The sequence below is a fragment of the Emydura macquarii genome, unplaced genomic scaffold (genome assembly GCF_026122565.2).
Source record: "Emydura macquarii macquarii isolate MOO-44397 ecotype Brisbane River unplaced genomic scaffold, CSIRO-AGI_Emac_v2 contig_3113, whole genome shotgun sequence".
NCBI classification, from domain to species: Eukaryota; Metazoa; Chordata; order Testudines; family Chelidae; genus Emydura; species Emydura macquarii.
The window spans coordinates 981,194-1,005,977 of NW_027133250.1; the positions used below are offsets into that span (position 1 = coordinate 981,194).

General features: G+C 48.2%; 1 protein-coding gene across 1 annotated transcript; it reads right to left on the minus strand.

The window, feature by feature from the left end:
• Nucleotides 1–8,164: 8,164 nt before the first annotated feature.
• ATP5IF1 (ATP synthase inhibitory factor subunit 1) lies at nucleotides 8,165–9,983 on the minus strand. Its single transcript, XM_067530801.1, has 3 exons — nucleotides 9,823–9,983; nucleotides 9,520–9,632; nucleotides 8,165–8,448 (listed from the first exon to the last, which is right to left on the minus strand). Exons 1-3 carry the CDS (start codon nucleotides 9,910–9,912, stop codon nucleotides 8,307–8,309), a joined length of 345 nt encoding a protein of 114 aa, XP_067386902.1. The 5' UTR covers nucleotides 9,913–9,983; the 3' UTR covers nucleotides 8,165–8,306.
• Nucleotides 9,984–24,784: the final 14,801 nt, after the last annotated feature.

Here is a 24,784-nt window from a genome sequence, read left to right on the forward strand (position 1 = left end):
TTCCACAGGTTCTTCAGGTGAGCTGCCATGACTGCAAGCATGTGATGAATACTCTTGGTGCTGTTGAAAGTCTCAGTGGTAGAACTCTGTTCTGATATCTAAAAACCAAAAGGGATACATACAGAGAATGGAAGGAGGGGCATGTCACCAAGGAGTATACATGGGACTAGTGAGAGTGTGCAGGGACAAAATCAGGAAAGTCAAGGCAAAGAATGAGTTACAGCTGGCAAGGAATGTTAGCCACAACAGGAAGGGGTTCTTCAAACGTATCAGACAAAAAAAAAAGATCAGGGATTATGTGGATCTGCTGCTCAGTGGAGAAGGTAATGGAAGATAATAGGAAGGCAGAGCTGCTCAATGCCTACTTTGCTTCAGTCTTCTCATAAAAAATAATGTGACCAGACAACTAGTGAAGTTACCATAGACAATAATGGGGAAGGGATACAGATCGGGAAAAGTAAAGAACACATCAGAGATCTTCTAATATTTGAATGAATTCAAGTCAGCAGGGCCTGATGCTATTCACCCCAAGGTGCTGATGGAATTAGCTGAAGAAATCTCAGCCACTGGCAATAATATTTGCACTCATGGATGACAGGAGAGAGCCTTTCTCCATTCTTCCAGGACAACTCAGTGCCCATCTTTAAAAAGGAGGAGCCGGGAAACTACAGACCAGTCAGCCTGACGTCAATACCTGGGAATCTACTAAAGTAATGTATAAAATATTCAATTTGCAAGTACCTAGACAATGAAGGGGTAATCACTAGCAGCCAGCATGGATTTACTAAGAACAAAGCATGCCAAACCAGCTTGATTTCCTTCTTTGACAGGGTAATTGATTTGGTGGATAGGGGGAATGCAGTGGATATAATATACCTGGACTTCAGCAAGACTTTTGACACAGTCCCAGATGACATTCTGAAAGGTAAGCTAGAGAAATGCGGGCTCAGCAGACTTACCATGAAGTGGATACAGAATTGGTTAAACAACCTCAAACAAAGAGTAACTATTAACAGAATGATGTCGGATTGGAAGGAAGTCTCAAGTGGGATTCCACAGGGACCTGTTCTGGGTCCAGTGTTGTTTAATATCTTTATTAATGACTTGGATGTAGAAATAGAGAGGATACTGATCAAGTTTGTAGATGAGACAAAGCCGGAGAGATCTTGATAAATTGGACAACTGGGCTATAGACAACAAAATGAAATTCAACAAAGACGAATATAAGGTGCTACACTTAGGGAAGAAAAACCAAATGCACAAATATAGAGTGGGGGGAAACTGGCTTGGTAGCAGCACTGCTGAGAAAAATCTGGGAGTTGTGGTGGATCACAACCTCAACATGGGTCAGCAATGCGATGCTATTGCAAAAAAAAAAAAAAAAAGCAAATGCAATGTTAGGTTGCATTAACAAAGGCACAGCAGGAAAGTCACAGAAAGTGATAGTTCCGTTCTACTCAGCAGTGGTTAGGCCTCAGCTGGAGTACTGTGTCCAATTTTAGTCACCAATGTATAGAAAGGATGTAGAGAAACTGGAAAGAATCCAGAGTCGAGTGACAAAGATGATCAAAGGGATGAAATGCAAACCATATGAGCAAAGGCTGAAGGAATTTGGATATGTTTAGTTTGGAAATGAGAAGGCTAAGGGGATGAGATAAGATAGCGATCTTCAAATACTTGAAAGGCTGCCATAAAGAAGATGGAGAAAAATTGTTCTCTCTTGCCACAGGACAGGACAAGAGGCCGTTGGTTAGCAGATTTAGGTTAAATCTCAGGAAAACTTCAACTGTAAGAACAGTAGGACAATGGAACAGACTGCCTCAGGAGGTTGTGAAAGCTCCTTTACTGCAGGTTTTCAAAAGGAGACTGGATAGCCATCTGTTTCTGGATAGTTTAGACACAACAAATCTTGCATCTTGACCAGGGGTTAGATTAGTAGATAACCCTATGAGTCTATGATAGTGGAAATTTCCTACTTGAAATCTCAGATATTTTTGGCAAGCAAGGTGAACTGATATGTGAAAGCATACGTCTTGTAGGTCAAGAGCTGTGAGCCAGTTTTGGAGATCTAAGATGGGATTATAGAAGCTAGTGTTACCATGCTGAATTTGAAACAAGGGATGAAGCTGTTGAGATGTCTCAAATTTAGGACTGGGTGCCAGATCCCTTTCTTCTTCAGGATTAGAAAAAAGAAGTCTCCCCTCTGAGGTCCAGGGGCACTTCTTCTTCCATTGCTCTGAGATTTAGAAGTGAGTCAACTTCTTGCTGTAACCGTCTCTCATGAGACAGGTCCCTGAAGAGGGAGAGGGGGAGGCGGATGGTTACAAAGACTATGAAATTGAATGGTTGATCTCTAAGATCCAGCAGTCTGAGGTTATGCAATTCCAAGCCTCCTGAAAGAAAAAAAGGTGATTGCCAAAAGGAGAGGTGTATAGATCCTCCAAACGCTCTGTATAGCTCTCGATGACTGCATCAAGCTTGTTGCATGGTGTGCTTCTTCCTCAGTGATTCTGGCTGAACAGTGTGAATTAATAGGTGGAGGGCCTCTGTCTGGAATAACTTTGTGACCAGGCCTCTATTCTTCTCAGGGCTGATATTTAGACTCTCAAGAAAAGAGTGGCTCTTGAGTCTTCAAAGAGTGCAGGGCTTACTTGGTTTTTGCACTGAACAGGTCATAAACTCTGATGACAGGTCCTCAGTCATTTCCTAAATCTCCTTCAGTATCTCAGAATGGAAACTATGAAGCCCTGCACATGGTGATGGATGTAGTCATTGATCTCGCTGCAGCGTCCAGCACATTAATGCCACCTACAAAGATGTACAGGCCCCCAATTGTTCCTCAGCTGTAATGGACCCCAGTTCTTCCCTGTTGTCTTGAGGGAATGTCAACAAATTGTGATATACTGTCTCAATTATATTTTGACAGGCGCACCTGGTAATTTGTGATGCACATTTTTAAGCTTAATAATGACTAGGTCTTCCTGCCAAATAAACCCATTTTTGAGGGGGTAGTCCTCTTTTGCAGGAAAAACTGCTTTCTGGATCGTTCATATTAAATGGCTGCTACCAAGGCACCAGAGCAGTGTTTCTTAACCTGGGGTTTTAGAGGGGTCGCAAGTGCAGAGCTGGTATTGGGGGTGGCAAGAAAGGCAATTGCCTGGAGCCACAGGGGCGCCATGAAACTAAGTTACATGCCTCAGCCCCGTGGGGGTGGGACTCAGGCTTCAGGGGTACAGTAGTTTGGAAAGGTTAAGAACCACTGCACCAGAGACTGAGTACAAATAGAAATATTCAAACCCAGAAAAAGGGACTTGATAGCACATGCCTGCCTTTTTAGAGGTAGGTGCCACAGATTCTGGGGTCTGCCATAGATGTCCTGCTGGCTTTAATAGCCCCTCATTAATTAGCATGTCCAATCTTCCAGGCACGAATGAGTGAAAGATGTATAGCAGCTTGTGCTGTTTTTCCTGCACTACCTCCACAGGAAATTTTTGCTCAGATCTAACTACTAGGAGTCATATGAACGGGAATGAGGAACATAGGTAGGAGTGTTACACATGCTTTCTCAGAACCCAAAGCAGTGGTAACTTAACTGTTTCTCTCCAGGTGGTGTCAGGAATGAATCAATTGGGGGCATAGCTCATCCATCCAATATATAATTGATACAAATGAGAGTGCTTTTATCTAAAACTACTTTTTATTAGACTAAGCACACACATGCAATAGGTTTAGGACATCCCAAATATAGTTACAGACAGTCAGAAATGTTCCAGAGGGGTAGCCGTGTTACCAACTGCATCTGAGAAAGTGAGCTGAGGCTCACAAAAGCTTATGCCTACTGAAATTAAAATTGTTAGTCTTTAAAATGCTACAGAACAAGTTGTTTTTACAGTCAAATGATTTTGAGTGATCACCAGCCAGGCTTCCAGGGGCCCTCTTTCTATCCAGTTGATGGAGTTTAGAGGTCGGCTCCTTGCCCAAAGGAAAGCTCCCTTGGACTGCGCTCCACGGTATTTACTTTTACCTAATCTTTTATAGCTAACTAACAAAGTACCTAACCTATAGTGACTTCTAGTGGATCAACCATAATCTGTACTGGGTCACCAATTCTCCTAATTTCAACAAGCTACTCCATTTAGCAGCCCTGCTCATTCTTTTTGCTGTGGCAATAGCTGTGTGCAATCTGCACTCTTAATTTCTTTCACATCTTTACATTTCTTTCTAGCCTAATGTTATATTTCTTCCCTTGGCCATAAGCTAAACTGGGGTAACCATGGGAGCACCACTTTGAACTTAGCATCTGCTGTGCTGCTCTTCCCCTCTCCTGTGTTCATGCTATATGATTAATGGACACTTGTCTACAACTGTAAATAGTGACTCTTCCTACATGCTTCCCATAGGTCGCTGTGGACACTACCAGGTTATTGAACAGAAGCTATGGTGCCAGTGGTATGAATCACACTCTGAGTCCAATTGCTTACAAGTTATTTAAATGACTGTTGTGGTATTCTAGCTTCACCACGCTGTCCACAGGTATAGTGGATGAGAACCTATCCCTCTCCTGGAGTTTGGTTAAAAAGAGCTCAAATTAAGCAAAATACAGGCCAAGCCTTCTTCTCAGGCTTGGCTGCTTCTAAAGTTCCTCTGAGGACTGGTCTGAACATAACCTAGATTATCACTCCCAACTCCCTTACATCCAAGAGGAGAGATGAGGCACCAGCAAACACACTTAACATGTTCCACCAGGAATCTCACCCAGGTAAGATTTTCAGGCAAACACACCAGTCTGTCATAAGTAGGTGAAAAGGCAAAGCTTTGTCTAGCAGCACTGTATGAGGCATGGCATATATTGCATGGACATCAATTTCAAAGCATAAATACATTGTCTGTACTGGTGGTTCATGCTGCTTTACCATATGCCTGCAAAGCAATGTATTGTTAAGCTACCTCAGCTGTATGCAGATGATGTATATGTATCCTGTAATCAAAGTACCTTAGATGCTTTGAAGTCAGTACCCCAAGGAAATCAACTCCATGAAAGCATGGATTATTAATGTTGCCTCCTTCTCTGGGCTGTAAACATCACATTGTGCTGCTGTTGATGCAGCAACAACTTTTTGCAATAAAAGCTGTCTTTTGCCTGCCTTTTTGAGAGCTAGGGTTTTCCCCATTCCTGCCCCCCTGCAAACAAGGACTCAGCCTTTACTTACCCTCTCCTCACAGTTGGCAGGTTTAGGTGAAGGAAGAACACTATTCCAGGGCTGTTTGGGAGAAAAGTGGCAGTACTCTCCCAAGCTCTGCCCTCAAGCCAAGCTCCACCCACTTGAGATGCAACCCACAGCAGATTGTGGCCTGTTCCAATATGATCAGGTAGATTCTGCTGGGCTCCTCAGGGTTGGCTCGTCAGTGGCACATCAGTCATCTGATTTAAGAAGGAAGCTGCCTAATCTACATCCATCAGAGCAGACTTTACCCGTTGTTCTGAGAGGACTGGGATTGGCTGGTTTCAAGGCTTAGATGCCCCCCTGGGCTTTGACAGAGTGGCTCCTCCTTGGGCACTCAGATGCATCCTTCACTCCATCCCTCCTCTGGTCTTTTTACTCCACGGGTCAGACTGATGGAAGAAGTGGTGCTGTCTTCCAAATACAATGTATTTGTGGTAACAAAATGAACCATAATTCATAGTACAGTCATATGATCCTCATTTTTACATGCTTTGACAGCAGGGAAATAATTAACACGGACATTGAAACGAACATCTTTGGGCACTTATATTACTACTTAATGAATGCCTGTGGGGTAGTTCACACCTCCCATATCTAGTGGTTCAGGCTTTGAAGATGCAAACACTACACATGGACACTCATTTCAGTTTATCGTGAATCAAGATTCAGTTTAAACTAAAGCACAGTAATACTTTTAAAACCAAAGTTGTGTCACACAGGAGTTTGTTTTGTAGTTTCCAAACCAATTTAAATTAGTGCAACTTGTGTGAAGACAAGACCTTCCTTTAAAAAAATAAAAAGCTTAAAGTCCAGAGAACACAGTACATACATTGGACAGAGAAGCATCCTGACAACACAATGCAACCACTTCCACAAACTAGAAGTAGTGAGACAATGAAAAAGTCTGCAAAGCAGTTTCTCTCCTCCACAGCTGATTATCAGGTTTAACATATATGTGATATATGTAAGTTTTTCAGGACAAGGATTCTTTTCTGTTTGCACAGCATTCAGCACCAGAGGGCACTAGGCCTCTGAGTACTATCAATTATTTCTAGTTCTTACTTTCTGATTTATGCACTCTCAAAAAAAAAATTCCATTCTCATTCAGACTGTGGAAACTATACCCTCTAAAACATTTTCTGTATCAAAGCCTCTGTGAGCAGCCCACCAGTTGTTCAGATGCATCTGTTCCATTCACATAATCCTAAAATCCAACAGACTTCACTGCACTGCTTAGTTATGTTAAATCTAAGTACACTAGTCTGCACAAAGTGGGACGATTTACTACTTTGATATAGATTGTTAGGGAAGTTGTCCCTAACTCATAGGTTGGCAGATAGGAAAGCACAGAGCAGGAGTGATGGGGGAAGACAGCAGCTGGCAAGAGCTTTCTCCTATTGTCTGTTTTTAGATCCCTACTTCCAGAAAGCTACACATTAGCTAAGGTCATTTGCTGGTAGTTGAGATGTGGAGAAAATCTGTTGACAAGCAAAACAGAACCAATCACTGACAGTAAAATGTCAAGTCTAACCCTCCACCCCTCCTTGAAAGGGAGCACGCGCACAGAGGAAGAGAAAGGACAAAGGAGATTGGAGGGAGAAAAAGAAATTAGCATTTGATAGGTTAAGTCTTTTCAGTAAAGGAACATTTTAAGAGTAAATTAATACAAAGTGTGATCAAACAGGTTGACTTTCCATAATCTACTCCGTTGTACATGGGGCAGGGGGAGGAGGGAGGAGTTTTCAATGTGTATAATAAATTGCACGTTGGATGAAAAACTTACAAACCAGAGCTTTATCTCACACGAGTTCCCACCCTCATCCCCCTTTAACTAGGGTGAAGGCGTGTTTGAGGCAGGGAAGCAAGTTTAAAATTGCTCAACAAAAGGTGTTACATTGAGTAAAAAGGTGCTAGTTTGTAGCTGATTACTCTCTAGCCCATAAACTAAAGCGGGGGTTCAGCTGATGGACTTCTAGTTACCTTAAATTTGATTTATTTAGATGTGTGATGCTGTATGATTGAATACGACTATATATGGGCCAAAAAGAAACTCATTCCGTCCAGATAGCTCATCCTGTGGATGCCTCTGCAAGAATATGGGCAATAGCTACCCCTTGTGAGTCATCAAGGACAAGTGATATGCTCCCTTGACCCTGGACTCCATCTTAGGCCAGTAACTTTCCATAAACAGGCACATGGCAGAGGATAAGAGATTCTTGACAAATCCTCATTTTGCCTCTTTCTTGCCCTGACTGCCAATTTACAACTAAAAGGAGCATTTTGAACTATGGACTGAGGACCATCCAATCTTTTGGAAGTTACCAGAGAGACTTCACAAGTCTACATCACTGCCACAAAGCTGATAAGGGACTTTGCAATTATTTGAATGTATATAATTTATTAATCATTATCAACTCTTGTTCTTTTATTAAACTTTTAATTACAAAAGGATTGGCAGCAGCGCAATTATTGGTTAAAATCTGGGTTATCTATTGACCTGGCTATGTGGCTGATCTCTTGGGATTAGAAGAACCCTATGTGTGATTATGAGAAATGGTTATTGAAAACCAACTTAAAGTCCAGTGTCCAGATGGTGAGACAAGGGCTGGATTGCCTAAGAACACTGCATCTTTGACTTCTTGACTAGTGTGGTGAGACAGAAGTTTACCTTTGTTACTGGCTTGGTATAATTTAATGATAGAATAATTACCAGTTTGGGGTAAGTCTGCCTTACCTCTCAGCAATCGTGTCCTCAATTTGATATCCTCAGCTGTGACTCACTGAGGAATGCTGACAATGTAGTCTACAGAGAGGCGTAAAAAAAAATCATTTCAACTCTAGAATGTGATCCCCCTGTACAAGAGCTCCTATATGAAACTGCAACAAGAGTTTAGTTGAAAGGAAAAATGTCGGTTTTAATAAGACCATCACTAAATAGATCCGGAGACTACATTTTATTTGACTTTTGTAGCGCATCCTCTAAGAGCAAATCTGGATTATGTTGGCTAAAGTATACAGTCTTCAATGCAATGATTACACTGAGAATCACTGGCTGTACATGAAAAACCAACCAACAGCAGCTTAATCATCATGGTTAAGTTTCTTGATCTTGTACTTATGGCGTTCAATTTCTTTCTGCAGCCGCTCTATTTCTTTCTTGTGATGATCGATTTCTTCCTCATGATGTTTCTTCAAAGAGGCCAGCTGTTCCCTCTCCTTCTCCCTACACAATGTACATCATCAGTTCAAACAAACCAAGTTACTTGGGAGTTTCAGATGGACAGTCTACCTAAAGGAAGTCAAACACCCCCACATGTACACCAGTATTTCCTGGACACAGAATGGCTTCAATGCTTAAATAGCTAATTGGATCATCTTCATTTCAGGACAGCTGCAGACAGTGTTTCCATCTAGATAGGAACACAGAACTCTAGAGACTGGTTGGCACCACTGGACACAAAAGCCAGGTTACTCAGTTACCCTGACAATTGCCACCAAGCAGGTATGTTATCCTGGGAGATGGGAGTGCACACATCAGGACTGCTCTGCTGTTAACATTTACCAAACGTGGTCCTATCTCGTAGCAACTGACAGAAGTGGCCCAAAAAGAAAAAAGGTAGAGTTCACCAAGTCTCATCCCAATTTTAGGAAGAGAAATCAGGTTGTAAACAGGTGAGAGGGTAAGGTCTGCAACACATGCAGGTCACTTTAGAAGGTGCTTGGACACTACAGAGATGGGCATGATATGAGTCAGATCTTTCAACAGAAGGCAATCTCAGTTACTGATGTTATTTTGTTAACATCTCAGAGAATTTGATGTCTTAGCTAGGATATTCCAGTATCTTTCACTTGCCCCTCATCTAATGGCTGCAGCAAGACATTTCTCTGGTTCTGTACCAAACTGTCTGCACCAGAGCTAACCAGCTATTGAGTTGACAGGCCAGTTACTACATGGAGATTGAATCCAAGTGGCTTGAAAAGCCTAGCGTGAGCACCTGCCAGCACAGAGGCCAGACGCACAAAGCAGGGCCTGCGAGCAGTGAGGATGAGACGCCTTGTTATGTGGTCACTCTCCCCGGGGGTTCAGATGCTCTGCGAATATACCCAGGGCAGGCAAGTCAGGGTGTGCAGAAGGCGCAGGTAAAGCAGCAGGCAAAGGGCCCTGGGAAAGGGGCAGCCACGCTGCCCTGGGAAGCAGAGACACGCTGGTTCAGCTGAGCAAGGACCCCGTGGGCAGGTGGCAGTGAGCAGGGCTGGGAGCAGACGCCGGGAGTCCGGGGGGACAGAGACTCACCTGAAGTATCGCTCCTCCTCGGCCGCCTGCCTCTTCCCAAAGGCCCCTCCGGCCTCACGGATCGAGCCGCCGCCGCCACCGCCCTTCCCAGCCCCCTTCCCCAGCTCTCCCAGCTGCAGGGGAAAGAGACACGTGAGGGGAACCCCGACCCCGGCTGGTCTCCCCCCGGCACCGCCCTTCCCAGCCAGCCCAGCGAAGGGGACACACACGGGAGGCCCAGGCCCGAGGGGCCCCTCAGCACCGCCCCCCCCCGCGCTCCCCGGCCAGCCGGGACCAGCCGGGGGAGGCGCACAGCCCCGCTACCTGGTCGGCTCCGGAGCCCGAGCTCCATCCCCGTTGCTGCTGCAGCGCCAACGCCCCGCGCAGGCCAACGCGCAGCCCAACCGCCGCCATCGCCTGCCCTTGGACCGCCGCGAAGCGCAGCTGAGGTGAGACGAGATGAGCCGGCGCCGCCCAACTACCCACAACGCCGCGCGCTGGAAAAGCCGCCAACCAGCGGGCGGCCCGCGGCGGAAGGGGCGGGGCGGGGCGGAACCCGGCGGGCGACGATGGGCCAATCAGTGCCCAGGAGAGCGGGGGCGGGCGCAGCGCGGGCTGGCTGCGGCGTTGTCACCAGCGCGAGGGTCTGGCCCTGGCAGTGCGCGGCCGGGTTGCGTGCGCACGAGGAACACGCCTGCGCGGCTGGAGCCGGTGCGGCCTCAGCGTGGTGGGCTGCAGCCGTGCCTGGAGCCGGGGTCACGTGTCTGCGCCCCTGGGCTGGGAAATACGGCGGGCCGGGGGCGGGGCTCCCTCCCGGGGCCGGGCACGTGGCGGGGCCGTGCAGCTGCTTGCGCTGCCCACGGCCTGCAGCGCCCGGCGAGGCAGCTCGGTGCCGCGGGCAGCCGCCGCTGGCCTGGGCAGGAGTGAGCGGGCGGCAGGCGCGGGCCCGCGGTACGGCTTCCCGCAGCCCAGCCCGGTAGGTCGGGCGCTGCCTGTCTTCAAAGCCCTGCAAGCTGCTGCCGCGTCTCCGCCGGTCCATCTCTGCCAGCCCGGAGCTGCGCCCCCGCTGAACCGTGCGGCGGGGTGGGCGTGAGCCGGCCGGGCTGTGCCGCGCGCTCGGCGCTGCAGGGCAGCGGGGTGGGGGGGACACGATTATCGCTGGCCCGGCAGCCGGTGCTGCTGTGTGGCAGTGACAAAGCGCTGAGGTGGGCAGGACACACAAGGCAGCGTAGCGCCCCTCGGCCCTGCTCGGCGCTGAGCTGGCCATGCAGAGGGAGTGACGCAAGCTCGTGTGTAACTGCCCTCGACTGCTGTGCTTCCCTTCTGCGCCGTCTTCACGGCACTGCCCCGAGGGACCCGTGTTCCCCTGGACGCAGCGCTGCGCCACTGGAGGGGTGGATTTACTGCGTCCATTGAGCGGGTCTACCCTGACCGCTCAGTCGATCCAGAGAGATCGATCTGGCGGCAGTGTATTTGCCGCCATCGGTATAGACGTGGCCTTAGTGACCACCTTTGGAAGCTTGGTTTAAGCAACTTGCCAGCGTCATATAGGAACCCTGGGACAGACGCAGGGATGGGCTCTAATTCTCCAGGATGGCACACATTGGCTGTAAGCATGAGACTCCACTCTGTTCCTGCATCCCTCACCTCATTCCCTGCACACCTCTGACGGGGTGGGGCTGTCACTGCTATCCTGGAGGAGGAGACTGCCGGAGATGCTGCTGCAACTGCGACTGAGCTGCTTTTCTTGTCTGGGGCGGGGGAGCGACATGAAGACCTGTCCCCAGTCTGTCCACCCCTCCACAGCTGCTCCTGCTGAATACCATCTGCTGGCCTGACTTCTTCCTTCCCCCCCTTGGGCTTACCTCTCCCTTCGCTTCACCCCAGTTTGCATTGGGCAGGTGGGCCTCCTCCTTCTGACCAGGGCAGGATAGCATCTCTTCAGGGTGCAAAGCAGAGAGCTGGGGTGGACTGGCTGGTGCCTTTCTCTGTGAGATTCATGAGCATCTCTAGAAGCATTCCTGTGATCTAGCTGGGTGTGGGGCTCCACACACTGGTGGGCTGAGTGATCACAGTGCCTGGAGAGGTTTGTTCCTTGTCACTAGCAAAGCATAGTAAGGACAGCCCAGGCTGGAGAGTTAAAGGGGCATAGCGGTACCCCAGTCCCAGGTTGTACCCCAGGGAAACCTGTCAGAGGGCTACAGGGGGATGGATCACTTGATGATGACCTGTTCTCTTCATTCCTTCTGAAGCACCTGGCATTGGCCGCTGTCGGAAGACAGGACATTGGGCTAGATGGACCACTGGTCTGACCCAGCACAGCCCTTCTTATGTTCTTCTGATCAATACGTGCAGCATCATTTTTTCATAAAGTCTAAACACATTCTTATAAATTTAACATCTATTTTAACAACACTAACGCCGGTTTCCAGCTAGGCATTCACCAGTGTTCAGTGAGACATAGAGGTGTTGGCATGAGCTGGCATCTGGTCTGCCAGTGTCACACTTCTATCATGCCCTCTTCTTCCGCTGGCAAATCACAATCCAGCTGCCAGTGGTGGTGAGTGGTGGGGAAAGCTTGGAAGTGTCCTTCCTGGTGCTCAACCAGGGCACCCTGTACCAAGTCCACTACTCTGCGGAGGTGCTGCCTCTACCAGGTTTTGGAGCCCAGCAAGGAGGACACTGTCCCACCTCTAGCAACCCTACCTGTCCAGTTCCCCTTCTTCCTCCAACACGAACGGATGATCTCACTTGGGCACCAGGGGCACTCCCCTTCTGTTGTCACACCCAGCTGATCTCACAGACCCCACTGCTGATAAAAGCTGTCAGGTGGGGTCTGTGGAGAAGGTGGTGTCTGTAACATCTGGAAGCCTGGGAGAGGGACCATCTCAGGAGGAGACCATCCCTCCCTCCATTTCCCCACCCCTGATTCCCCAGGCCCCAATCCCATTGTCCATGCCCCCTAGACCCACCCCCACTGGCTAGCCCTCTAATGACACCTCTACTGAAGTCTGAGTACTAGTAATGGGGCTGTGATGGAGTCCATCACCACAGCAGTGCCTCCTGCTGGCCGTCACAAGGAGTAGCTCCGCCAGCCAGTGTGCCCTCTCTAGCTGGTACCTCTCCCATCATTGTCTCCACCTGCAGACCCACCTTAGTCCAATTACCGCTGCATCCTCTTCATGACGTGACACTCCAGCTGAGCCACCATCCATATTTCCCCCTTCCAGGGGGGTCTCTTAACCCAAATAGTCCAGCCACTTCTCCAGTGGTGGGGAGGGACCCAGGTCCACCCATTACTCTGGGGGGACCCTGTGGATAGCAGCCTCCCGCTGCACCTCCTCTGTCTCTGCTGCTTCAGTTCCCTGGGTCACTTCTCTGTGGCCCCAGCACCTTCTTTGCCCTCTTCTCAGGGCCTTGACTCTGCTAGTCCTAACAGACAGCTAGGAGCTCCCTCTTGCTCTCCCCATCCCTCCTAGCAGCAGCTCTGTCTAAGGTACCTCTTATTCTCTCTACCTCTCAGAGACACCGTCCACACTGCCTGAGCACCAGAGTCAGCAGCTGCTGACTATGCTCTGTTCTGCAGCTCTCTTTTATGTGAGCCCGCTGGGCCCTGATGGGATGCTCCATGCAGCCTCCCTCTAATTGGCTGCTTCCTGCACAGCCTCCGTAGGCTGCTTGGAGGACTCACCTCCACTGCTTCTTTCTGGGATGGTGTGTGGCACACCCATGAGGCCTCCATTAATTCCTTCCTCTCTGATGTGGGGTGAACACCCCATCACAGGGGGGTAAGTTCTGGAAGTGTAAGTCACAAGCCCCACACCTCCCTCTCAAGGAGGGGGAGGGGTCCTCCCGTAAAACATCTAGGTCTGCTTCTGCATCCACTGAGAAAGTCCAAGTGGAGCTGGCTGAGAAAGTTCTGGCAGCAGAGGGGATGATGAGGCCTCCCTCCACCGTCAGGGAGTCCCTTCTTGAGGAGGCCTCGCAATGAGCCCCCTGTCTTTCCACCATCCATCCACCCGTTAGTACCAAGATGGAGCTCTCCTCAGTCGTTGATGGGGAAGACCTCGTTTTGACAGGAGGGGGCCTCCAAGCAATCTTTAAGGAGACTGAGGCCTTGCGTTGACCCTTGTAGCCTAGGTCAGGGATTACCCTTTTCTTCTTCACCAGCCTACTGCTTGAGACACTGCCCCAGCAGAAGTCCTCAGAGAGATCATCGACCTCTGGTGCAACCACCATCCTATGTCCAAATGGAGGACACTCGGTAGCGCCACTCCCAGGTGAACCATATTTATATCTCTCCATTTCACATCTCATGGGCCCACTCCTCCAGCATCAGACCGGCCCCATTCTCAGACCACCTCCTGGTGGCTATGACAGCCTCATTGACACCCAAAAGGCCAGGGCCAGCCTACTGGTATTCCAATAATAACCTGTTGGAGGAAGTGGGCTTTTCGGCATCCTTCCAGTTCTGGCTGGCCTGGCAGAGCCAGGTTTCTCCTTTGATGCAGAGGTGGTGGGATGTGAGGAAGGTATATGCCCAAATCTTCTGCTCTGATTACACCTCGGGGGCAACTGGAGGAGGGGTGCATGGATGGAGCAGTTGGAGCAGGAAGTTTTGGAGCTGGACAGGCATCTGGCCTTTTGCCCTGGGTATCCCTTTGCAGATAGTGCCAGGAGAACTGTTGTGACGCTAGGCCTGAAAAAGCCAATCAACTTTGCAAGTTGCATGGCCCAACTCTGACCTTTCAAGATAATATTATAAGAAAATACAACGGTAGTGAGGGTCATTCCTTATAAGTAGACTAGAGCTTTGATATGCAAGTGTATTGTTGGTAGTTATTTGATGTTATTTGATGTTAGAGGTTAGCAGTGTAGATAAACTGCTTTCCTGTCTATCACTGTTCTATTGATTAACAGTTCAAAAGGAACATATGAACATTTAGATGGAACTCTGAGTGTAACAATGCTATTGTTTGTATTTCTCTTTGAAGTTTAAGTAGTAAATACCTGTAAATGGTTGTAAATGGCCAATTACCTTGTGCTAATGTAACTAGTTACCGGTGTGCTCAGGACATGGAAGATGGTACTTCAGAGTCCCAAGTAATCATCGATTAATTGTTCAAGGAGATACCTGCTGTCAAGAAAGTATCGATCAGCCTGCATGGATCTATAAAAGACTCTAGTGTGCTGATCCTTTTATCTCAAATCTGTCCAAGCTTGTCAGGGAAAGTTTGGATCGCAAGATTAAGACCCCAGCACCAGCCTGGAATTAACCTGCTAATTCTCATGGGAGAATTTGAACAAACTCTGCACGTGGACTATTTAGTCGTCATTCCTCTGGATCAATTCATCTACAACTGAAGGTAAATCAAAGGACTGAGAAGCATCCAGTACTGGATGTACACCAGAGGGACTATATAAGCCTGGAAATGCTACAGTTCTAGTGGAAACCTGATACATATGGACTTTCCAATCATTTGTATGTATGTGATTGCTTTAATCATTTAACATTTATCTTATAGTTTGTTCCTTTCCTTTTATGATAAACCTTTCATTTTAGTTACTAAAGGATTGGCTGGCAGCATGGTATTTTGGGTGAGATCCAAACTTATATTGATCTGGTACTGTGGCTGACCCTTTGGGGTCAGGAGAACCTTTTGGTAAACTGCATAGAGTTTAAAATAACTGATTTCTTACTGGATGTAGTGGCTGATTGGGAGCCAGAGACTGAAATGCAGTAAAGGGGGCTGTGTATATTTTTATTTTAGCTTCTTGATAACTAGTGTGGGAAATCAGAAGCATTGTTTGTGGCTGGTTGGGAAGTCTGACTTCAGTGTCACCCACCAGTATTGGAAGAATCTGCTCTCCTTTCACAGCCTGCCCTGACCTTGGCATTTTCAAGTGGCTACCCTAGTTACGGACGGGTCACAAGCAGGATGAGCTCTGGGCCGTCGATGACCATTAGGCCTGGTTTGCCTTTTTTCGATCCTGAATCCAGCCCCTTCAGGAGATGGATCATGGCTCCCACTTCTTCTACATCCTGGAGAAAGAGAGAGGTGCCTAAAAGCACATCACCTGCCTCTTGGCAGAGGATAGCCCCCTTCACATGGACCCAGTGGAGATGCAGGGAAGGGCCCGGGCCTTCTGCGCCAGTCTTTTCTCCATGGATCCAACTGGTGCTGACGCTGGCAGGGTTCTGTGGCCTGGACTCTCTAAGGTCAGCACGGACAACTGGGACCAGCTAAAACAACTTTTCACTCTGGCAGAGTTCTTGGAAGCCCTCCATCTGCTGCCCATGACAAATCTCTGGGTGCCGAAGGGCTGACCGTGGTGTTCTACCATGTGCTCTGGGAAGTCCTCAGTCCTGCCCTTGCCACCGTCTGGGCCAAACCCCTAGGGAGCATGGTGCTCCCGCTGTCATGCAGGCAGACCACCCTCACTCTGCTGCGTATGAAGGGGGACCTCCATGGCCTAAGGAACTGGCTTCCAGTTTTGCTCCTCAGCACAGACTACAAGGTCTTAGCAAAAGCCATCTCACTACGGCTGGGGTCTGTGCTGTCCACCCAACCAGGCCTACACTGGCCCGGCCCAGCCCATCTTCAACATTCTCTGTCTGGTGTGGGACCTACTCCATCTAGTGTGTAAGGATGGTCTGTCATTCACACTCCTGTAAATGGATCAGGAGGAGGTGTTTACAGGATGGATCAATGGTATCTCATCGGCACTCTGTGGGCGTTGGGCTCTGGATCCTGTTTCATGGGGTTTCTCCAGCTGCTTTAGGCTTCTGCGGCATGTCTGGTCAAGCTCAACTGGCCTTGACTGAACTTCTCACCTTTGGTCAAGTGGTGCATGAGTGCTGTCCACTGCCCAGCCAGCTCTATACTATTGTCATCAAGCCCTTCCTCCATCTCCTCCACAAGAGGATGACAGATGAGGTGCGGCAGGACCTGGATTTGCAGGTGGTCCTGTTGGCAAATGCGAACGACATGCACCTCGTGGCTCAGGACCTGGGAAACCTGGCATGAGCTGAGTCTTGCCAAGCCATCTCTTTGGCAGCCTCCTCTCTCTGGCTCAGCTGGGTCAAGAGTTCTGGCCCGATGGTCAGGGATGGGTGGCAGATGGGCTTCCTCCCACTCGCTCTCCGTGCCATCTCGTGGGGTGTGGGTCCCTTGCTCTGAATGGGTGCTTACCTTTCTGCCACCGATCCCTCCGCACTGGAGGGTTGAAATGATCTAGAGACCAGGCTGACTGACTGGTTGTGGAGATGGACAGGGCTGCTCCGGTGTCTTTCCCTTCAAAGAAGGGTGCTGGTGACCAACCAGTTGGTCCTGTCCCTGCTCTGGCACCGGTTTAACACACTGAGCTCACACCCGGGAGCCTTGGCCAGTCTCCAGAAGAAAATCCTGGAGGTTTTCTGGCTGGGACTGACTGGGGCTTTGGGGGTGTCTTGAGCCTCCACCTAGGCTGGGGGAGGGCAAACAGGGCCTGGTCTGCATCTGCAGTCTGGTCCACCCCTTCTGCCTCAGGCCCTCCGTAGACTCCTTTATGATGAATGTAGTCCAGCATGGAGCGTGCTGGTGCACAACTACCTCCGCTGCCTCCCAGGGCTCCAATACTACTGGCAGCTCTTTTATCTCCACTTGAGAGCTTGCTGATCTTTTACCAGAGCCTTCTCAGGACTTGGAAGCTTGTTTCAGTAACCAGGTCTGTGGCAGCTGCCAAGAAGCAGGACTCCCTTGCAAAACTCTTTCGACCCAGCCCCCATATATATGTGAGGTGGTGGAGTCCCGTTTGGTGAATCAGAATGTGAGACCTCCTGGACGACAATCAGAGGGACTGGGTGGATCCCTGGGCATTTGGCCAGCATGTTCCCTGTCATGTGCTCCAGGAGCTGAGAGCAGCTTTGCCTTCTGCTTCTCTTGCTTTTCTCAAGTGGGTCCTGCCGGAGGGAGCCCCACACCCTCTGGAACTCCCCGGCCACCCCAACATGCCATCTGACGTGGCTGCACAATATCCAGCCTACCTGCCTTCAAACCACGCCCAGAGAGCATCTGTACATGCTCATGTTTCACACCATCCGCTTCCTGACCCTTATGTCCCACCCCAGCACCACATGGTGGGACCTGCTGCCACCGGGGGAGGGCAAGAAACCATGGTGGAGCCTGTATTCCAGTCTGGTTCCGCAGCCCACCAGGGATATCAGTTGGTGGTGCCTCTATGGAAGTGTGAGCACAGATGTGTATCTGGTGTGGCTCCCTTCTGCAGCGAAGGAGACCCTGGCACACCCGGAGCCCTGTTGGAGCACTCCCTGCCCTGCCTCGGGGGATAAGCATGGTCTGGGCTGCAGCGCTCCCTGCCTCCACCCAGCCCTGGGCTGCCTGCATCAGACAGTGCTCGCCTGCCCGTCCCCTGCTGGCCATGTCCAGCCCAGAGCTCACAGCCAGGGCAGGAGGTTGCTGACCCCACCAAGTCCATCTGTCGGGGGAGAGCTGGTGCAGGGGGGAAATTTGTCCAGTGACTTCCCAGCTGACTGGGAGCAGGTGTGGAGGCCATTCTTTGGCAGAAAAAAGGGTGTGAGCAATTTTAAGTGAGTCTCAGGTGTGGTGGCTGCAGACAGTCAAGAAGGGTTACAGTTTGTTGTTTTCTGTTTGCTTATTTCGGATAAGACAAATAGAAACAGCAAAGCATAAAAATGAGCAACAATGAAACAATCGCAAGGTTAGAGCTGGCCAGACGGCAGGCAGCAGAAAAAGAGAACGAATACCAATATCAGACGTGGCAAGTAGAGATAAGACTGAAAGAAAGAGCAGCAGCACTGAAAAGCAAAGAGAAGCAGCCGCCCACCAAAGAGCTGAAGGAAAAGGAAGCTGAGCCCATAAAAGAGCCAGAGAAGCTGAGGAGGGTGGATTCCAAGTGGTTTAGTGGTGGTGAATGTTGGCACTAGATGTCCCGAAGTAGTAGCTCTGTCTAACATTGAAGCAGAAACTGTAACAAGAAAAAGTGGGGTGAAAACCACTAAAAACTGCCCCATATCACCCAGAAACCAATGGTTTGATGGAAAAATTCAATGGGACTCTAAAATCCATGTTGTGAGGGGTTGCAAGTGCTTTGGAGAATAGGATTAAAATTCAAAATGATCTGGACAAACTGGAGAAATGGTCTGAAGTAAATAAGATGGAATTCAATAAGGACAAATGCAAAATACTCCACTTCGGAAGGAACAATCAATTGCATGCACACAAAGTGGGAAATGGCTGCTGAGGAAGGAGTGCTATGGAAAGGGATCTGAGGGTCATTGTGGATCACAAGCTAAATAAGTCAACAATGTAACAGTGTCACAAAAAAAGTGAACATCATTCTTGGATGTATCAGCAGGAGTGTTGTTAGCAAGACACAAGAAGTAATTATTCCACTCTACTCTGCACTGATTAGGCCCCAGCTGGAGTATTGTGTCCAGTTCTGGGTGCCACATTTCAGAAAAGGTGAGGACAAATTGGAGAAAGTCCAGAGGAAAGCAGCAAAAATGACTAAAGGTTTAGAAAACATGACCCATGAGGGAAGATTGAAAAAATGGGGTTTGTTTAGTCTGGAGAAGAGAAGACTGAGGGGGGAGATGAGAACAGATTTCAAGTACATAAAAGGTTGTTACAAGGAGGAGGGAGAAAAATTGTTCTCCTTAACCTCTGAGGACAGGACAAGAAGCAATGGGCTTAAATTATAGCAAGGATAGTTTAGGTTGGAGTTTAGGAAGAACTTCCTAACTGTCAGGGTAGTTAAGCACTGGAATAAATTGCCTAGGGGAGTTTTGGAATCTCCATCATTGGAGATTTTTAAGAGCAAGTTAGACAAACATCTGTCAGGGATGGTCTAGAGATAATACATAGTCCTGCCATAAATGCAGAGGACTGGACTAGATGACTTCTCGAAGTCTTTTCCAGTCCTACACTTCTATACCATCCACTTTTTCACCCTCGTGTCCCGCCCTGACACCAAATGGCAGGATCTGATGCCACCTGTGGAGGGCAAGGAATCCCAGTGGGCCAGTCTGTACTCCACTTTGGTTCCATGGCCCTTTGGGGATATTAGTTGGCAGCTCCTCCATGTGAGCACAAGCATGCACGTGGTACAGTTCATGAACTCCCCTGATGCCTGTCCCTTTGTAGTGAGGAAGAGATCCTGGTGCACATTTATGTTGAGTGTATCAGACTGCAGCTCCTCTTCTGGCTCCTCCAAAACATCCTACTGAGGTTCTGACTGCACTTTTCCCCTCGCTTGTTTATCCTAGTGTAACCTATATAGAGGGGAGGTAGGTCAATTTGCTTACCAATTCTGTGCTACAGAATTCCTCTCTCTGACAAAGTATTTGCACAGCCCGTGAATTCCTATCCTTGCAAGAGACTACAGCTGGATTTTTTATAGGAACCTTTCCAAATACTAAAAGTGTAAATTATAATAGGATTTACTTTCTTTCTCTTCTCAGGAATCCAATACTAGTCTTTACCATAAGACAGTTACGCACACACACACAATAATTTCACATTCTTTTTAAGAATAACACTGTAATGATAAACCATTGCAGCACAGCAGTTACAATAAACACACCCTAGCTAGACTAGCATCACTAACTAGAGATTTGTTATTTTCCTTCAAAATGAAGAATATAACACAGGGCCTAAACTCATTATATATCTATAATACCTTACAAAATAAATACAGGGATTGGGACGTCTGACAATAGGACTCCTGCTTTCACATAGATGCACCCTAGGTATTATATTGACAATTAAATAAAAATCATTTAGTTGTACTACATAACCAATTGTTTCAGCATCCTCACTATTGAACACATACACAACTTCAAATAAGAAAGAAAAGAAAACGTGACAATGACTAGCTGTTTGGTTCACAGTGTCTCTGAAGACATTTGGCCTCCAATCTGCAATTCCTCCTTGAAGGTGTTTTTCCCAGTCTCAACCTCACTGACTTCTGTAAAATTGCAGGAACCTCCAACCCCACATTCAGCCTAGGTTACCCCTGGCAGCTCTATCTTCTCCCTGCAGAGCTGGGCTGGATTTAACTGGTGCTCACAACGGCTGTCAGTTTTCTACCCCTGACAGAATTCACTGCTGCTTGACCAGGAGTGTCCAGGTTCTAACTAAGGGACAGTGGTAGATTAATGCCCAGGGGCCCCGGCCAATTTGGGGGCCCCCAGAAAAATGTCTTTGATGTCAAAAATCTCTATAACAGATCCATCAATATCGCTGTAATCCAGAATCATCTAATTGGAGTTTTTCTTGTTGCTTTCCCGGGTTGTTTCCCCTTTTAAAAAAGCTATTTTTAGTGTAGTTTGTTGTTGTAAATCAAGTATCGTATTACAACTCAGGCATTGTAAATAGATATATTGAAATATGTTGTGAGATATCTATACCGTAAACAAAGGGCTTCAATTTTCAGTGCTTTAAATATGTGTTTATTTTTAGCTGTTTTTGAATTTTAAGTATATAAGCTAAAATATTTGTCAGGGTTTTTGCTTTTAAATGTTCTGTAGTATGTGTGACTCATCTGTGCCTGCAGTAGCCACCTGACAATGCCACTGTCAAGGCAGGCTACAAAAAGAGCACACATTCTCCCAAACCGGTGGCTAACACTGCAGGAAATTCACCAACCAGGCACAAACTGGTTATCAAAAAGCTACCCAGCTCCCGTATTGCATTTCAGTCTCAGGCTCCCACTCAGCCACAAGGTCCAGTAAAGGGATAAGTTATTAAAACGCTATTCTCTTTACCAAAAAGGTTCTCCTGACCCCCGAAGGGTCAGCCACATTGCCAGATCAATATAAGTTTGGATCTTACCCAAAAGATCATGCTGGCAGCCAATCCTTTAGTAACTAAAACTAAAGGTTTATTATAAAAGGAAAGAAACAACAAGATGAGAGATGTTATGTGATTAAAACAATCAGATACATACGAATGATTTGAAAGTCCATACATATCAGGTTTTCAGTAGAAATGTGGAGTTTGCAGGCTTGTATAGTCCCTCTGGTATACATCCAATATCTTGATGGGTCTCAGTCCTTTGTTTCACAGCTTCAGTTGCAGATGAGTTGGTCCAGAGGTAGGAAGCAGGAATGAAGACAAGATGGGGATGGTGAAGCAGCCTTTTATGTCTCTTTGCCATGTGGCTTGTTGAAATTCACAGAAACAAGATGGAGTCCAGGATCACCCGGGCAAGTCCTGGTGACTCATAAGGCATAGCCCCTGGGTTCTTTCCTTGGGATAATTGTATCTTTGAGTCCTGTAATGGGCCATTAAGCAGGTTTATTGCTGCTGCCATCCTGTCTGGGGTGTCGCCCAGAAACACAGCACAAGTTGAAAATAGATATGCCATACATATTTATAACATACTGTACCAAGATGATACATACACATGAACAGTACTATCCTAGTTAGCAACTTATAACCTTTCCAACAGTACACATAGTATATCTCATATGAATTATTGTAATTTTGAAATATTGATGTTAGATAATATCATAAATACCCTAATCCAGACGGCATCACAGTATGTATGATTCTTTTTCAATCACTTCCCAACAAACTTTGAGACACTCCTGTTGCAATATGCAAATGACTCACTGCATGATTGGTCAGATGCCAATAGCCTCTGTTAGAATTGACAGACAGTAAAAAAAAAAAAAAATCTTACCGCCACTGTATTTGCCTATGTAACTCACAATATGGTGTTACTTAAGCAGGAATGAAGAGAAAGCTGAAAGAAGCAAAGGAGGTTAAAGACGTTGCTTTGCTACAAAAGATACTGACAATAAATCAGTACTTCAGGAGAGGGAAAAGGGAGAAACAGCGAATGAAGATAAGAAGGCCGGTCGCAGACTGAGTTACAGTTCGAGCCAGGACTGTTATGCTGGTGAGACAAATACAATACAAGCAGATGAACGTAGCAGCGATCCTGCATTGTGGAATGACATTGATGCAAGTTTCAGGAGTTTTTGGATTGCTATGGGTTCAGCTTGTCAAAATAACATGAAAGTCGTGTCCCTCACTCTCAAGTGGGGAGGGAGGCCACTCTGCCTCACTGTGTCGGCAGCGTCCCGCTGGTGGGCCGAGCAGTAAGCAGGCTATAGCTCAGAGTCTCCAACAGGGGCAGGCGACTATTAACAGTCTGGAGCTCTAGCCCCCTGGGCGGGGGGGCACAGCAGTCAGCAGTCTTTAGCTCAGCGTCTCTTGGCTAGGGCTGACATCAATCAAGAGTCTAGGGCTCTGGCCCTCTAGGCAGGGCAGGATGCAAGCAGTCTTTAGCCCACAGCCTCTTGGATGGGGCAGGCAGCAATGACCAGTCTATAAGGCAGTGGTCCCCAAATTAGACGTAGGTTTCTAAATGTCAGAGGAGTGAAGTTCTGGAACAGCCTTCCAAGGGGAGCAGTGGGGGCAAGAAACCTAGCTGGCTTCAAAACTGAGTTTGATAAATGTGTGGAGGGGATGGTCTGATGGGACAGCAATTGGCTGATCTTTGACTACTGGTGGTAGATATGCCAATGGCCTGTGAAGGGATGTTAGATGGGTGGGTTCTGAGTTATTACAGAGAATTCTTTCTTGGGTGTCTGGCTGGTGAGTCTTGCCCACATGCTCAGGGTTTAACTGATCGCCATGTTTGGGGTTGGGAAGGAATTTTCCCCCAGGGCAGATTGGCAAAGGCTCTGTAGGTTTTTCGCCTTCCTCTGTAGCATGGGGCACGGCTCACTTGCTGGTGGATTCTCTGTACCTTAAAGTCTTTAATCCATGACTTCAGGACTTTAATAACTCAGTCATAGGTTAGAGGTTTATTACAGGAGTGGGTGGGTGAGGTTCTGTAGCCTGCGTTGTGCAGGAGGTCAGACCTGATGATCATATTGGTCCCTTCAGACCTTAGAGTCTATGAGTCTATGGTGAGGAGTGCTTCCCTTAGGGGGCATGGAGGAACATTTGGGGGGGTATGGCAGGGCCCAGGCCAGCCTCCACATGGGGTGGAGAAGGAGCACCACCCAGCCCCACTTTGGCCTCAGCTGCAGCTCTAGTCCATGGCTCCCGGGGGGCATGGGCTGGGTAAGCGGGAGTGTGGACCAAAAAACTTTGGGGACCACTGCTATAAGGGAAGCTCTGGCCCTTTGGGTAGGGCAGAGCAGGGAGCAGGCTTTCACCTCAGCCTCCTGGCTAAGGCAGCCAGAAATAAAACAATCTGGGGCTCACAGTCTCCTGGCCGGGGCAAGCCATAAACAAAGCATAGGCCTTCTGGCCTCGGGGTGAATAGGCTATCACCCCAGGTGTGGGCTTGCTGGCAGGGGGACCTGGGCCCACCCTACTCCACTGGGTCCCAGTCCGGGGCCCTAACAGTGTAAGTGGTTCCATCACTGAGAACCACTGACACACGCTCACTCATGCTCCAGCAACAAAACTGGACTAGAGTCTGGTTTCTCTGGGCTACTTCCTACCACAGTCTGGAAGGGGAGTTCCATAGTCCAAGGGTCCTCTGTCTCCTCAGGAGACACTACGGATGGCAGTCTTGGTAACTGGTCTTCTCCAGGAGAAGGGCACTGCACAGCGCAGGTTCAGCTCCAGCGCGCTGCAGCAGGCTGAAGACATCTGTTTTCTTCCCTGCTCCCATTCAATTGAGCGTCAGGGCCCTCCCTTTATACTTCCTGCCCTGCCCCGGTACTTCTGGTGACAGGGGTGGGGCAGGTTTGGCTCCACACATCGGGGGAGTGTAGTGGTTCCTCGCTCTTAAGTCCAGAAGGAGGCCACTCTGCTTCACTACATTAAAAAAAGTCTCTGCTTCTGCTTGGGTGATTGGAAGGAGGATGCATTTGCTGTCTGAAGATCTGTTCTCTTGTTGGCTGCACAATGGTGAATCTGTTTCACGGTACTGGCTTATTTACACTCTGTCTTCTGGAAGTGTTTACTGCTTTGCCTGCAATCTTCTTTAAACCAAAATGCACGTCTTTATCAAGGATTCAATGATTGGAAACACCCGGAACCTCTTTCTGAACAGGAGAAAAGCGTAGACCACTGAAATAGTATGCTGGCATGGACACAGCATGGAAAGGCAGCAGGTACAGTTGATGCAGGCCTAGCTCAGAGCATCAGTACTGAAGAGATGTCCTTAAGTGTGTTGTAGCTGTTCTTAAATGAGCATGGACTTGTGTTCTGTGGCCCGATCGGCTGTTAGGGTCACCACATAATGGTAACTATTGGAGCTGATGGCTCAGTTTGATCCATTTTTGGCAGATCGT